At 45.7% G+C, this 16,250-nt stretch overlaps 1 protein-coding gene across 2 annotated transcripts in view; it reads right to left on the reverse strand.

Moving 5' to 3' along the window:
- Positions 1-5,117: 5,117 nt before the first annotated feature.
- Positions 5,118-16,250, reverse strand: part of LOC109917294 (lysosomal acid phosphatase-like) — a 68,298-nt gene continuing 57,165 nt past the window's right edge. For both annotated transcript variants that reach the window (XM_048607135.1, XM_048607136.1), the window contains one exon: positions 5,118-10,557. In XM_048607135.1, coding sequence (XP_048463092.1) covers positions 10,556-10,557 — 2 coding nt within the window. In that variant the 3' untranslated portion in view covers positions 5,118-10,555. The remainder of the gene's footprint in view (positions 10,558-16,250) is intronic.

Raw genomic sequence — 16,250 nt, forward strand, 5'->3', positions numbered from 1 at the left:
AATAGTAATAATTTATCTGATTTTTGAGCAAGAGGGCCAGGAACAGAGGAGTAGGCTATGTACGGGATCATGCTGTTTCTGTTCCCACGCTTAAAGATTTTAAATAGCAAAATACAGAGGTGGTCCCAGCTTGGTGATGCTAGCTGTCTGCCTTTAGGGAGGCACTGGGGTGTGGCTTCGGGAATCCAGGGGAACACAGTTTTGATTGTGAGTGAACTACCAAAACGTATTGTTGAAGCGATCCAGTCCACTAAAGCGAATAACTGGAATTCCTTGTAAATTTTTGATGAGATTTGTTCACACTGGCATATAGGAACAAAAGGATCTCTGAGTACAGATACACCTATCACAAAACCTTCCACAGGTTAGAAAGACCATGACGGAATCATCTGTTTGCCTGATTACAGAAGAATTCAGATGTATCTCAGTAAACATAAAAGTATTTTGGTGAGTGACAAATATCAGTGAAGCAGCAGTTCTGAGGATATCAATGATCTCTTACACGGTTACATGTGGAGAAATGGCCATATGGGAATTAATCTGAAAATTACAGGAAGAGAAAAGGGAATGGTAAAGTTATTAGTTTTGGGAAACAAATAGAAGGACAACAAAAGAAAAATTGCACCAGGAAACCAAATGGGTATTAAAACTGTAGCAGTTCTTCTAATTAAGGTGTAAAGTAATAAGATACTGAGAGATATTGGAATAAGTTTGTCACTGATGTTATCTGATGATACAATCTGTCTTCCAGAGGGGTCAACAAAGGATATTAATTGTAAGTATACACGGGTTACAAACCATTGCATTATATAGGGTTAGTTTAAAAGGAACTCAGTAAATTGGGGGTGGTGGGAGGAGTTTTCACTTATAATGGAATAAATTCCTATAGATGGTATCTTTGGGAATTACCTGACATTTTAAAAAAATTGACCACAATATTATGTAATTACTGTCAGTGATAAAAAACTTTAATAGGAAATATTTTTAATACTTTGGGAGGGGTGTGAAAAAGGTTTATATTATTGTTTGAGAATTTGGACTTTAAAGTAGAGGTAAAATAGATTTGTTGTTTCTATTCAGTGATGGTAACCTGTTTGTAAAGAGGTCAGAAATTCATTTGGAACCGTGAACTAAAGACAGCAATTCCAGGAAATCACATGATTCAGGACCGCTAAGATATTAATTGATGGTGTGGTTACAATGCTGCATTTTATGGCAAACAGAAAAAATATGACCAGACCCACTAATATTTTGAGTTTAGTTCAGCAAATCAAATTTTCAGTTCAGAAGAGCAGTTTCATCCCAGCAAAGTTTTAGTTGTTTAGAAATATTTAGACTTTGGAGAGCTTAGTTTGTCGAACCTCTAAACTAAGAGAAGTTTCCTGGCTATCAGAACAGAAAATGAATCCAGATTCTTCAGGATTGGAAAGAAGCCTCTGAGCTGTTAAAACTGGAAGGGGGTTTATTAAGTAAAAGTTAAAGAGTTAAGATGCTCATTCCCAGTGAAACATCACTTGCATCTGTAAAGGATATTGTGGGTTTAACAAGGTTAAATGTTTCTTTTTGTTTGTCACATAAAGATACTTCCAAACTGTCTCATGTATAGAGCTAGTAGGAACTGCAGATGCTGGAGAATCCGAGACAACAAGGTGCAGGGCTGGATGAACACAGCAGGCCAAGCAGCATCATAAGTGCAGAAAGGCTGATGTTTCGGGCCTAGACCCTTCATCAGAAATGGGGGAGGGGAAGGGTGTTCTGAAATAAATAGGGAGAGAGTGGGAGGCAGATAGAAGATGGATAGAGGAGAGGATAGGTGGAGAGGAAACAAACAGGTCGAAGAGGCGGGGATGGAGCCAGTAAAGGTGAGTGTAGGTGGGGAGTTAGGGAGGGGATAGGTCAGTCCAGGGAGGACGGACAGGTCAAGGGGGCGGGATGAGGTTGGTCGGTAGGAGATGGAGGTGCGGCTTGAGGTGGGAGGAGGGGATAGGTGGGAGGAAGGACAGGTTAGGGAGGCAGGGACGAGCTGGACTGGTTTTGGGATGCGGTAGGGGGAGGGGAGATTTTGAAGCTTGTGAAATCCACATTGATACCATTGGGCTGCAGGGTTCCCAAGCGGAATATGAGTTGCTGTTCCTGCAACCTTCGGGTGGCATCGTTGTGGCACTGCAGGAGGCCCAGGATGGACATGTTGTCTGAGGAATGGGAGGGGGAGTTGAAATGGTTCGCGACTGGGAGGTGCAGTTGTTTATTGAGAACCGAGCGTAGGTGTTCTGCAAAGCGGTCCCCCAGCCTCCACTTAGTTTCCCCGATGTAGAGGAGGCCACACCGGGTACAGCGGATGCAGTATACCACATTGGCAGATGTGCAGGTGAACATCTGTTTGATGTGGAAATTCTTCTTGAGGCCTGGGATGGGGGTGAGGGAGGAGGTATGGGGGCAGGTGTAGCACTTCCTGCGGTTGCAGGGAAAAGTGCCGGGTGTGCTGGGGCTGGAGGGTAGTGTGGAGCGGACAAGGGAGTCACGGAGAGAGTGGTCCCTCCGGAAAGCAGATAAGGGTGGGGAGGGAAAGATGTCTTTGGTGGTGGGGTTGGATTGCAGATGGCAGAAGTGTTGGACGATGATGCGTTGGATCCGGAGGTTGGTGGGGTGGTACGTGAGGACGAGGGGGATTCTTTTTTGGTTCTTATTGCGTGGACGGGGTGTGAAGGATGAGTTGCGGGAGATGTGGGAGACACGGTTGAGGGCGTTCTCGACCACCGAGGGGGGGAAGTTACGGTCCTTGAAAAATGAGGACAACTGAGATGTGCGGGAGTGGAATGCCTCATCCTCGGACCAGATGCGGCGGAGGCAAAGGAATTGGGAACAGGGGATGGCATTTTTGCAGGAAGGTGGGTGGGAGGAGGAGTATTCTAGGTAGCTGTGGGAGCCGGTGGGCTTGAAATGAATATCGGTTTCTAGGTGGTTGCCTGAGGTGGAGACAGAGAGGTCCAGGAAGGGGAGAGAGGTATTAGAGATGGTCCAGGTAAACTTAAGGTTGGGGTGGAAGGTGTTGGTGAAGTGGATGAACTGTTCGAGCTCCTCGTGGGAGCACGAGGTGGCGCCGATACAGTCATCTATGTAACGGAGGAAGAGGTGGGGTTTAGGGCCAGTGTAGGTATGGAAGAGGGATTGTTCCACGTAACCTACAAAGAGGCAGGCGTAGTTTGGGCCCATGCGGGTACCCATGGCCACCCCCTTTGTCTGTAGGAAGTGGGAGGAATTGAAAGAGAAGTTGTTGAGGGTGAGGACGAGTTCGGCTGAGCGGATGAGGGTGTCAGTGGGGGGGGACTGGTCGGGCCTGCGGGACATGAAGAAGCGGAGGGCCTTTAGGCCATCTGTATGGGGAATGCAGGTGTAGAGGGACTGGACGTCCATGGTAAAGATGTGTTGGGGACCAGGGAATTGGAAGTTCTGGAGGAGGTGGAGGGCGTGGGTGGTGTCACGGACATAGGTAGGGAGTTCCTGGACCAAGGGGGAGAAAATGGAGTCCAGATAGTTGGAGATCAGTTCGGTGGGGCAGGAGCAGGCAGAGACAATGGGTCGACCAGGGCATTCAGATTTTGTGGATTTTGGGAAGGAGATAGAAGCGGGCTGTGCGGGGTTGAGGAACGATGAGGTTGGAGGCCGTGGGTGGGAGGTCACCTGAGGTGATGAGGTTGTGGATGGTTTGGGAGATGATGGTTTGGTGCTCAGGAGTGGGGTCATGATCAAGGGGGCGGTAGGAGGAGGTATCGGGGAGTTGGCGTCTTGCCTCGGCGATGTAGAGGTCAGTGCGCCATACTACAACTGCGCCTCCCTTGTCCGCGGGTTTTATGGTGAGGTTGGGATTGGAGCGGAGGGCTGCACGTTCTGCGGGGGAGAGGTTGGAGTGGGTGAGAGGGGTGGAGAGGTTGAGGCGATTGATGTCTCGACAGCAGTTGGAGATGAAGAGGTCAAGGAAGGGTAGGAGGCCTTGGGGTGGTGTCCAGGAGGAGGGGGTGTGTTGGAAGCGGGAGAAGGGGTCAGTAGAGGGAGGGTTAGGCTCACGGTTGAAGAAGTAAGCGTGGAGGCGGAGGCGGCGGAAAAACTGCTCTATGTCCAAGCGTGAGCGGTATTCATTGATCTGTGGGTGGAGGGGGACAAAGGTGAGCCCTTTACTGAGGACTGACCGTTCGTCCTCAGTAAGGGGTAGGTCTGGGGGGATGGTAAAGACTCGGCAGAGCTGGGTGCTATTGTCCCCTCTGGGGCTACTAGCTGTGGAGGCAGTGGGCGGAGCGGCGTCGGCAGTGGGCGGAGTTGCGTCGGCGCAGGCGGTGGGCGGAGTTGCGTCCGCGTCGGTGATGGGCGGAGCGGGGTAGGTGCGACTTCAGTGTGGGTGGTGTTGGTCTCGGAAATGGAGGCGGTGGCATCGGCAGCGATGGCGTTTGCTGTTTATTTCGAGAAATAAGCTTATGAATTTTTTTGTTAAAGAACATTGGCAACCTCATGTATGTGTTCAGTGACAAATCAGCACAGTAATGTAACCTGCGACCTATCAACCAGGTTTCACTCTGGGCTCTGACTTGTCTAGTATTACCTTCAGCTGGGATCATAACAGTAAGCAAATAGATTTCCAGATGGTGGCAGCACCCCATTAAGAACCACTCCTTAAACACAAAATAAACAATCCTATGCCTTTCCTATCTTAATGTGCAAAATACGAAGTAAAATTAAGGCTATATGTCATTCCTAACACTGCTTATGCAAGAGCCCCTTCAAAATCAGGATTCCTGTGCTCTAACTGCTCAAGAGCCTGTCAAGAGAGAACTGGCCTCTTCACTGATGGCCATTGCTAACTATCTCAAGACAAGCCCTCCCCAGAGCTTCATCTGTTACGAATCTGCCATCATTGAATCTGGCTCCTTATCCTTTACTAATTTAACATGGAATGCCCTATTGGTGATTCTAGAATAAGGGGATGTTTGATAGCGCAGCAGAGTCTAGCCAAGTATCTGGTAACGTTGACCTGGGATCAGATTGAAAGTCTTGATTCTGTGTAATACTTTGTGGTAGGCAGAGAAACTCCCCTGACATTCAGAAGAATAAACACCAACAGCATGTAGGATGTATAAATCAGGTATTATTAAAAGTTTAACTGTTGACCAGCAGCATAGTGCAATACACCAGATTTCATTGAATTACAACATTAATAACATGAAGCTCCTTGAATACAAAAATAAAAAAAGCATGATATATTGCTATCACATTGTGCCTTTCTGGATATTTATCTCTGGCTGGGGTAGGCTATCAGACATTATCTGTGGAGCTGTGATGGGCTCAGAAAACGGCACCAGCCAAACATGTGACAATCGTCAAAGGTATGCCAATTAGCATTCTTGAAGTGCAATTAAGCTTAATGATTCATCAATTAAAAAGATGTGATAGCGACAAATAGTTCATTTAAACTAACTTTGCAATTAATACTTCAATATTTTTGTCAACTTGAAAAAAAGCCTGCTCCATGGAAAGGAGCAAGCAGAAAAGTGGTGAGAACACAAAACCTGGAGGGAAGGTTCAAATATCCAAAAGGTAGGTCTTAAGAACCATCTTAAAGGTAGTGAGAGAGTTTGCAAGGTCCAGAGGTTTGGAGAGGAAATCTCAAAAGTTTAGAAACAGGGCTGTCAACGGTAAGACAAAGAGAGCTGGATGATTAAAAAAATAGCCCTGAGTTGGTAAAATAGTGAAGAAAGTTTGTGGGACTGGATGAGGTTAGCATGAAATGGGATTTTAACACAAGGATGCAATTTTTTTTAATAGAGATATTGTTGGATTGGGAGCACAGGATGGGTGTGAGTTGGAACAGCAGATTTAGATGAGCTCAAGTTTGTGATGTATTTGAATAGTCAAGGTAGCAAAGATTTTGGCAAAGTTTTCAATAATGGATGGCTAGATGTGTGACTGAATAGATTTGGATAGAATCAAGCGAGTGAATCCCTCCATAGGGTGATAGAGTACAAGTGAAAATGAAAGATGATGTGATCAATTATGTGAATGCTGCTGAGAAGGATGAGGAAGGGTAGTTTACCTTGGTCAGTCACAGAGGATATAATTTCTGACTTAGGGCTGTTTCTTGCTGTGACAAAGCATAAAGCCAGTGGTCAGGTTCAACTGTGGAGTTAAAGATTGGGAGCTGACAACACACTCGAGGACTTTATTGAGGAACAGTAAATGGCAAATGGGAGTGGTATGTGCGATTAAAATCTTTAAGCGTGGGAGCAGAAACAGGCCACTTGGAGCTTCATGGCTAATCTGTACCTGAACTCGGTTTACTCACTTTTACCCCCTTGATAACGTCAGCCAATGGCGAACTAACGATTACAGTTTTGAAAGGTCTAATTGATGTATACATCAAAAGCTTTTTGGGGGAGAGTTAAGGTATCCACTCCCCTCTCTAAGTAAACATAATTCACTGTAGAAAGCTTAGCTTCAATTTTAAGATTCTGGCACTTGTTCTGAACTCATTGACAGAGGTAATAATTTCTTTGTATGTATCTAAGAAGTGCAAATGGAATATTGACCTTTATTTCAAAGGGAATGAAGTACAAAAATAAGGAGGTTTTGCTAAGACTACAAGGCACGAGTCAGACCACAGCTGGAATACTGTGAACAGTTTTGGTCCCCTTATCTAAAGAAAGATATACTGGTATTGGAGGCATTTCAGAGAAAGTTCACTAGGTTGATACTGGATAGGAGGGTCTTATGAGGAGACTAAGTAAGTTGGGCCTTTATTTGTTGGCGTTTATAAGAATGAGAGGTGACCTCATTGAAACATATAAGATTCTTAGGGGATTTGGCAGGGTAGATGTGGAATGTTTTTCCCCTCTTGTGGCAGAGTCTAGGACCAGAGGGCATAATCTCAGAATAAAGGGGTCACACATTAAAGAACAGGAGGGAATTCTACTCTCAAAGGGTTTTGAATCTGAGGAATACTTCACCGCAGACAGCTGTCAAGGCTGCGTTCTTAAGTATATTCAAAGTGGAGATAGACAGGCTTTTAACCAGTAAAGGAATCAAAGTTATGGGGAGAAAGCAGGAAAGTGGATATGAAAATTATCAGATTAGCCATGATCTTTAGCCATTTATGGATGATAGTATAAGGTAGGGGTGGAGGTTAGATAGACCTTAGGATTAGGGGAAAAGTTCGGCACAACATTGTGGCCTGAAGGGCCTGTACTGTGCTGTACTGTTCTATGTTCTATCTCATTGAATGGCAGTGTAGACTCATTTGTCTGAATGGCCTACTTTTGGTCTTATTGAGATCCCATTTATTATTTTAATTATCAAAATAATCTATTTATTGGATCAACTACTCTTTGATTAATAAATCAGCTAGTGTTATGGCATGTAACATGATTAAGAACAACAATGTAATCTTTTACAACATCTGACTGAGCCACAGTGACAAGAATACAATTGCAGAAAGGTCATAGTAGACAAACTAAAATAAACAAAGAACTGTAGATACTGGAGAATTAGTTATGATATGGAACAGTGACAGAGCTCCAAGCACTCAGACATACTGTTCAGAGTAGATTAATCCACTGGCCAACCAGGAACAGCTGAGTGCTGAATAAGAGAGAGAGTCTGGAGTCCTGACTTCAGTTCCAGAGTATGTGAGAGGCATTGCCAAAGTGCTGCAATCTAACAGCAACAGTATAATTGCAACATACTCCTTTCACACAACGTACAGTAGGATCCCAGAAGGGGCTAGTTCCCCACAAGCTCATGCACAGTATATGCCCACGGTATATGCCCATTACTGCACTGGGCCAGGTCAGAGAGGCATCAAGCTGAACCCTGGTTTTCCTCTTCAGTCAGGAATAGGGGACAGGGGAGTGCAAAAAGGGCTAGTTATTGGTGTTAGGGCAGGCTGTTCCCAAGTAACCAAGTCTCCTTAAAGATGCTGAAACAAAATGGCACAAAGGGAAAACTACAGAAAGCAACTGCTAACAGTTTGAATAAATGTTCACACCCTTGGGATAAGCAAGGAGCTAGTCTTTCAGCTCAACTTTTCGGTTCCTGCTCAAACACGTTTCCCCAGTATATTGTTAGATTCCTCCTTCAGCAAAGTTAAAATCGTGGCCTTTGTTAAATGTGTCAAATCAAGCTGCATGCACCTACAATCTGTTAGAAAAGTCATGTACAAATATCGCTTTCACTCTAACCCCTTCAGAGGCTTGTTGGAGAATTAGTTCTGTGAAGCATGACCAAGATCCACAGCGAAGTTCACTGAACACTGCAGATCCGACAACCAGCACTTACACAGCACGTGCCACATCCAAAGTTAAAGTCCAACTCCACTGTGTCCTGAGGGAGATCTCAGCCAGAGGAAGTTTTACAAGGAGGGATCAAACATTAGTTAGTTAGTCAGTCAGCATGCCTCACAAGCCTTATTGAATTCTTTGAGGATGCGACAAAACACACTGATGAGGGGAGAGCAATGGATGTGGTGTATATGGATTTTAGCAAGACATTTGATAAGGTTCCCAAGGTAGGCTCGTTCAGAAAGTAGGAGGCATGGGGCATTCAGGGAAATTAGGCTGTCTGGATACAAAACTGGCTGTCGAATAGAAGGCAGAGGGTGGTAGTAGATGGAAAATATTCAGCCTGGAGCTCGGTGACCAGTGGTGTTTCACAGGGATCTGTCCTGGGACCTCTGCTCTTTGTGATCATTACAAATGACTTGGATGAGGAAGTGGAAGGGTGCGTTAGTAAGTTTGCCAATGACACGAAGGTTGGTGGAGTTGTGGATAGTGTGGAGGGCTGTTGTAGGTTGCAATGGGATATTGATAGGATGCAGAGCTGGGCAAAGAAGTGGCACATGGAATTCAACCCGGAAAAGTGCGAAGTGATGCAGTTTGCAAGGGTGAATTTGAATGCAGAATACAGGTTTAATGGCAGGATTCTTGGCAGTGTGGAGGAACAGAGGGATCTTGGGGTCTAAGTCCATAGATCCCTCAAAGTTGCCACCCAAGTTGATAGGGTTGTTAAGAAGGCATATGGTGTGTTGGCTTTCATTGGCAGGGGAATTGAGTTTAAGAGCTGTGAGGTTATACTGCAGCTCTATAAAACCCTGGTTAGACAACACTTGGAATATTGTGTTCAGTTCTGCTTGCCTCATTATAGGAAAGATGTGGAAGCTTTAGAGAGGGTGCAGAGGAGATTTAGCAGGAAGCTGCCTGGATGGAGGGTGGGTCCTACAAGGAAAGGTTGAGGGAGCTAGGGCTGTTCTCATTGGAGCAAAGAAGGATGAGAGGTGACTTGATAGAGGTGTACAAGATGATGAGAGGCATAGATAGAGTGGATAGTCAAAGACTTTTTCGCAGGGTGGAAATGACTATTATGAGGGGGCATAATTTTAAGGTGATTGGAGGAAGGTATAGGGGAGATGTCAGAGGTATGTTCTTTACACAGAGAGTGGTGGGCATGTGGAATGCGCTGCTGGCAGTGGTAGTGGAGTCAGATATTTTAGACAGTTTTAAGTGACTCTTGGATAGGCACATGGATGACGTAGTGTATGCAGGGTAGTTTGAACTTAGTAGGATATAGGTCGGCACAACATCATGGGCCGAAGGGCCTGTACTGTGCTGTACTGTTCTATGTTCTATGTAAGTGAAAGCAATCATTTTTCAGGAGACAATGTTTAGAAGGAAACTCCAGGACACAGGGTCTTGGTGTTTGAATATACAACCCCAACTAGGAGGAAAATGCAGGAAGGATACTCAAAGGGACAAAGTAAGAAATGGACAGCTGGGATTTTTGGGGTTGTTGGGCTTGAGGAAGTTACAGACATAGGAAGGGGAAAGATGCCATTAAGTAGTTCACACAAAGGGATGAGAAACTGCAAATTCAAGGCATTAGTAGACCCCAAAATCACACAGAAGTGCATCAGAATAGATGGAGCTGGTAATGTTGAAGGCACTGGGTGAGGGGATCCTGTACCAGAAAAGCTGAGACAAAGGGAGAGAAAGGCAATGTTAAGAGAGGTGAAAATAAGCAGTCTTTATGGCAGAGAGGACAGAAGGTATGAAAGCAACAACCTGTGGCAACTAGTGCTACATAAGGCTCCCCACAGAACTGGCGGAGGTGGGGTGGGGGCAGGGGGCGGTCAGCAACAGAGTGTGGAGCCGGAGGGGGGTGGCATTGGAGGGTTGGTCCAATCACCAGTTACAAAAATAAGGAATGCATCCCACTACCTCAATGACAATCATTAAACAAAACAAATTTCTTAGCTAAATGCAAAACACTCAATTCCAAGCAAGCTGGCCCCCTACCAGTCAGTAATTAGAAATGTGACAGGTTGGCAGGCAAGTGGTTGAATCAGTCAATCTTCCTACGAGCTGGGGTGTGGCAGCAATGTCACTGACTGTCAGGCCAGCTCCTCACTATTGGAAGGAACTCTGTGATGGTGTGTCTTCCGCTTCCAGAAGCAGTGTTGGACGATCAGCGCCATGATCAGCAACAGCAGGCAGACGGACAATACCGCAATCACAATCCTCTCTGCAAAACAGATTGGCGTTAGGAGATGTTTTAAAACACTCAGAACCACTTCCGCATTTCAGAGAGTCATCACTGTCTTTCAGATGCCAGCTGACCTCCCTGGTCAGTGTAAAAGACCCCCTAGCCCTATAGGACACCCAACTGGAGGGATCATTCCAGCATTATGGCCAATATTTATCCTTCATCTAAGTCTCTGAAGCAACTTATCACATCTTTGTTGTTGGGACCATCTGTGTACTAATTGGCAGCTGTGTAAAACAGTTGTGACTGGACTGCAAAATAGTATTCAAGCTAGTGTGGCAGGGGGTGGGAACCAGAGGAGTAGGACAGTAGGTGCAGAAATTGAGGGAGAGGTAGAAACCAAGGCAAACATGACTAAGAACAGGCAGGGAAACACTGCTGAAAAGAACACGGGGGATGGTCTGACATGCATGTGGTTCAATATGATAAGTTTAATAGGCAAGGTAGATGAACTTAGAACTTTGATTATGACATTAATGCGATTATGGAGACTTGGCTGAAGGAAGGACAGCACTGGCAGCTGAATGTCCCAGGATTTAGATGTTTTGGGTGTGATAGAAAGGGAGGTAAAGGGGGTGGGGGAAGTTGCATTACAGGTAAAGGAGTATCTCGCCGCAGTACTGAGGGAGAATACATCACAGGACTTGTGTAGCAAAGCAATATGGGTAGAACTCAGGAATAGGAAAGGTGGGATCACGTTGCTGGGGGTATACTACAGGCCCCTCAATAGCCAGTGGGAGACAGAGGAGAAAATATGTAGACAGATTTTGGAAAGATGTAAAAACAGCAGGGTTGTTTTGGTGGGTGATTTTAACTTCCCCTGTATTGACTGGGACTCATTTTGTGCTAGGGGCTTGGATGGGACAAAATTTGTAAGGACCATTCAGGAGGGTTTATTGACACAGTACGTAAACATTCCAACCAGGGAAGGGGTCATACTGAACCTGGTTTTGGGAAATGAGCCTGACCAGGTGAGTGAAATTTCAGTGGAGGTGCATTTCGGGAATAGTGACCATAATACAGTGAGTTTTAAGACACTCATAGATAGGGATAACAGCAGTCCTCAGGTGAAGGTGTTAAATTGGTGAAAGTGAACTACAATAATATTAGGTAGGAACTGGAGAATGCTGATTGGAGGCAGCTGTTGGAGGGTAAATCTACATCAAGCACATGGGAGTATTTCAAACAGCAGTTGATAAGAGTTCAGGAGCTGCATGTTTGTGCGAGAATGAAAGATGGATATGGCAAGTTACGTGAACCTTGGATGACCAGGGATGTTGTGACCTTGGTCAGAAAGAAAAAGGGAAGGAGGATCGGAACTGATGAAGCCCTTGAAGTATATAAAGAAAGTACGTAAGAACTTAAACAAGGAATTAGAAAAACTGAAAGGGATCATGAAAAGTCATTAGCAAACAGGATTAAGGAGAATCTCAAGGCTTTTTATACATATTTAAAAGGCAAGAGGGCATTCAGTAATTTAAATGATAGCAGAGAGGTGCAATCTGCATGAGTAGCCTGCAGTCAGGGCAAGCTCACAAGGGAGAAAACTGCATGACCTGTCCCATGACCTGAGGACTCTACAGAGAACTTCAATGGGGTGATGTATAGGTAGGTATAATAGGTATATCCAGGGGTAGACTGTGCTGATGCCACTGGATTCACAATCAAGAGGTTAGACTAATGCTTTGGGACATGGGACAAACCACACTATGGCAACTGGTGGAATTTAAATTCAATTAACAAATCTGGAATTGAAAACCAGTCTCAGTGATGGTGACCACAAAACTACAAAATTGTGGTAAAAACCCATCATTTTTTTATTCATTCATACGATGAGGGCACCACCATCGTAGGACGGATATCAAACAAAGAGTCAAAATACAGAAGGTAGATAGAGGGCCTGGTGATGTGGTGTAATGAATACAACCTCTCTCTCAACATCAGCAAAACTAAAGAACTGATCATTGACTTCAGAAAGAAAGGAGTAGGACATGCCCCCATCTACATCAACGGAACTGAGGTTGAGAGAGTGGACAGCGCCAAGTTGCTCGGAGTGATGATAACCCACAACCTGTCCTGGACTTCCCAGGTATAGATGTGGTAGTCAAGGAGAATACAACAACAGAGATAACAAGGTGTAGAGCTGGATGAACACCGCAGGCCAAACAGCATCAGAGGAGCAGGAAAGCTGACGTTTCGGGTCCAGACCCGAAATATCATCTCTCCTGCTCCTCTGATGCTGCTTGGCCTGCTGTGTTCATCCAGCTCTACACCTTGTTATCTCAGATTCTCCAGATCGGCAGTTCCCAATATCTCAGAATACAACAACACTTCCTTTTCCTCAGGCAGCTCAGGAAATTTGGCTTCACCAACTTCTTTAGCTGCACCATTGAAAGTATACTGTCCGGGTGCATAATGGCCTGATAGGGCAACTGCTCTGCCCAGGACCGTAAGAAACTACAGAATGTTGCGTGCACAGCCCAGACCATCACGAAAGCCAACCTTCTATCCATGGACTCTACTTACACGGCTCGCTGCTGCGGAAAGGCTACCAACATCATCAAAGTTCCATCGCACCCTGGTAATGATCACCTACAACCTCTTCCATCAGGCAGAAGATACAGAAGCCTGAACACATGTATGAGTAGGTTCAGGAACAGCTTCTTCCTGGCCATTATTAGACTGATGAATGGACTCTCTAGCCTCAAATAATGATGATCTTGCTAACATTGATCTTGCCTAGTGCATGTCCTGTGCAATGTAACCTGTATGCCTCTAAGTTGTTTTGATCTGCACATCCTTGCTTACTGTGATCTGCCCGTACAGCTCGTAAACAAAGCTTTTCACTGTACTTTGGTACACATGACAATAAATCAATCAATCAATCAATGAATCAATTGAGGTGATAGTTGCGTTGTCATGAGGCAGTGTCTCATAATGGCTGTTTTATCAGATTCAACTGCAACTTTCAGCAGAAATCCAAATTATTGTGGCGAGAGCTTGGACTGACGTTGCACAAAAACAGTCAGCTGCCATCAACGCTGAAGGATATTGTAGGACGTAACACACACAAAACAAACACTGAGGTAATACACCGCATCTGTATACAACCTGGATTCCAGGTTTAATTTGTATAAAAATAATTATTTGTGGAATGTTCTAATGTGTGGCGGCTGCTATTTTTAAGATTGTGGCTATGAGGACACTGCTAGTCAGTGACACAGAGGCAGTATGGTCTGTGAATGGGGATTTCAGGCTGCTCTTACCTAGTATTGCACCTGGACGATGATTTTCTTTCAGAATAAAGTGGCTGGACACAGGCTGCCTCCTTCTCTTCTCCCTGAGCTACTTGTTTTCTGACTGTGGCCTGACAGATGTGCATGGATGACAGTGGAATGAAGCAGCACACAGTGGACCATGACAAATCCTTACGGACACTGCGCTGAGCAGTGAAGGGTTCCTCAGGAGCAGCAGAGGGAGCAGACGGAATGCTTTGCTCTATCACATCTTAATGTGGATGCACGGTTTTTATTGTATGCATGCTCTCACTTTACACGTGTGAGGTTTGTGGAGTGGGGTCAGCCATTTGGCTCCTTGTCCTTCAGTAGCTGCACTTGATTTGCTGCAGCTAGGACAGTGAGCAGCACAGAATGAAGGTATCTTAACCACAGCCAGGATACTGGGCAGGGACAGAAAGGAAGACTTGTATTTCTTTCGCTCTCTGGACAACTAATAGCCATGCTCGAGTGTGGAAACACAGAATCCAATCTGTGAACAGCAAACACAGTCATTTGCATGTGTCCAGACATTCTGGTTTCGGGATGTTGAATGAGGGTGAAGTGCCCCACCAAGGGCTGTCTAACCTGACGACCATTTTGGTTAAGAGTAAACACCAGGGTAACTCTGCTGCTGTTCTTTGCATTCCTGCTGCGGGAAATATTACAAGGATCCAAACAGGTAGCTCAGAAGGTACAAAACTCACTTGGTACAGCACTGGATTGTCAGCCTTGACCTTCGGACTCAAACCCTGCAGTGGCACTTGAATCCAAAACCTTATGACTCAGCTCAGGTGAGAAAGCTACCAAATAAGTCACAACTGACCTGTCTAACTCACTGTGTTGTCATTCTAGTGCTGAATGTTGAAGGTGAGACATATCCGTACATTAGGAAATGAGGCACAATTGATTCACAACACTCACAAAAGTGAGGATTGACCTATTGGTGGTACCTGACAGAAAGGGAATGCTGCAAGCTCAGTGAAGGCATGTGCTCGCGCAGTCTGCTTCTCTCTGGCAAGACAGAATCAAAAGTGGTTATCCGACTGGAAATGCAGAGGGTCAGTGGCCTCCCTTAACACAACATTTGACAGCAAACTGGCAGATGTTGGAAATTAACTCTAGGTTCAGCCTGGAAGGAACCAGACAAAATTATAGCCACTGTAACCATCACAGCACTGCTCCTTGCCCTGTTCTGTGGCTGCAGCAGAAACACAGAAACCTCACACAGTGTTTCACACTGAGGCACAGGTCAGAGAACTGCTTCCTGACTTCTCAGGCTGGATATGGCCTCCTGCTGAGACCCTTTCTCACTTGCCTGCTCCCACTACTGGCAGCTTCTTGTACTGCTCTGTGTGTTGTTTTCTCTCATTCTCCCAATCCAAGGTAAATGCCTGGCAATGGACACACTGCAGAATACCTGAAGCCAGCTAAAACTCCTTGAGAGATTGCAAGCACAAGTTGGTGTATGTGTGTGAGTCCATGTGTGAGTGCGAGCATGAGTAGGTCTGCAAGCATGTGTGTGAGCGCATACATCAGCATGAGTGTAAGCATGAGTGGGTAGGCTAGCGTAGCCGGTATGCGTGCATGAGAGTGTGTGTGAATGAGAATGTGTGTTGTTCGAACCCTCACTGATTTTTCATTATTTTATTTCCTCATTTTGGTTTGGAGCTGTGAACTGTGAGCTGAGAAATAGCCTTTGGATTGTGAGCAATAGCTTGTTTTGGAAAAAAGAAGAATAAACAAACTGTATCAGAGATAGTAGGAACTGCAGATGCTGGAGAATCCGAGACAACAAGGTGCAGGGGTGGATGAACACAGCAGGCCAAGCAGCATCATAGGAGCAGAGAGGCTGACGTTTCGGGCCTAGACCCTTCATCAGAAAAGGGGGAGGGGAAGGGAGTTCTGAAATAAATAGGGAGAGAGCGGGAGGTGGATAGAAGATGGATAGAGGAGAGGATAGGTGGAGAGGAAACAAACAGGTCGAAGAGGTGGGGATGGAGCCAGTAAAGGTGAGTGTAGGTGGGGAGTTAGGGAGGGGATAGGTCAGTCCAGGGAGGACGGACAGGTCAAGGGGGCGGGATGAGGTTGGTCGGTAGGAGATGGAGGTGCGGCTTGAGGTGGGAGGAGGGGATAGGTGGGAGGAAGAACAGGTTAGGGAGGCAGGGACGAGCTGGACTGGTTTTGGGATGCGGTAGGGGGAGGGGAGATTTTGAAACTTGTGAAATCCACATTGATACCATTGGGCTGCAGGGTTCCCAAGCGGAATATGAGTTGCTGTTCCTGCAACCTTCGGGTGGCATCGTTGTGGCACTGCAGGAGGCCCAGGATGGACATGTCGTCTGAGGAATGGGAGGGGGAGTTGAAATGGTTCGCGACTGGGAGGTGCAGTTGTTT

The sequence above is a fragment of the Rhincodon typus genome, chromosome 17 (assembly GCF_021869965.1).
Source record: "Rhincodon typus isolate 14 chromosome 17, sRhiTyp1.1, whole genome shotgun sequence".
Classification (NCBI taxonomy): Eukaryota; Metazoa; Chordata; class Chondrichthyes; order Orectolobiformes; family Rhincodontidae; genus Rhincodon; species Rhincodon typus.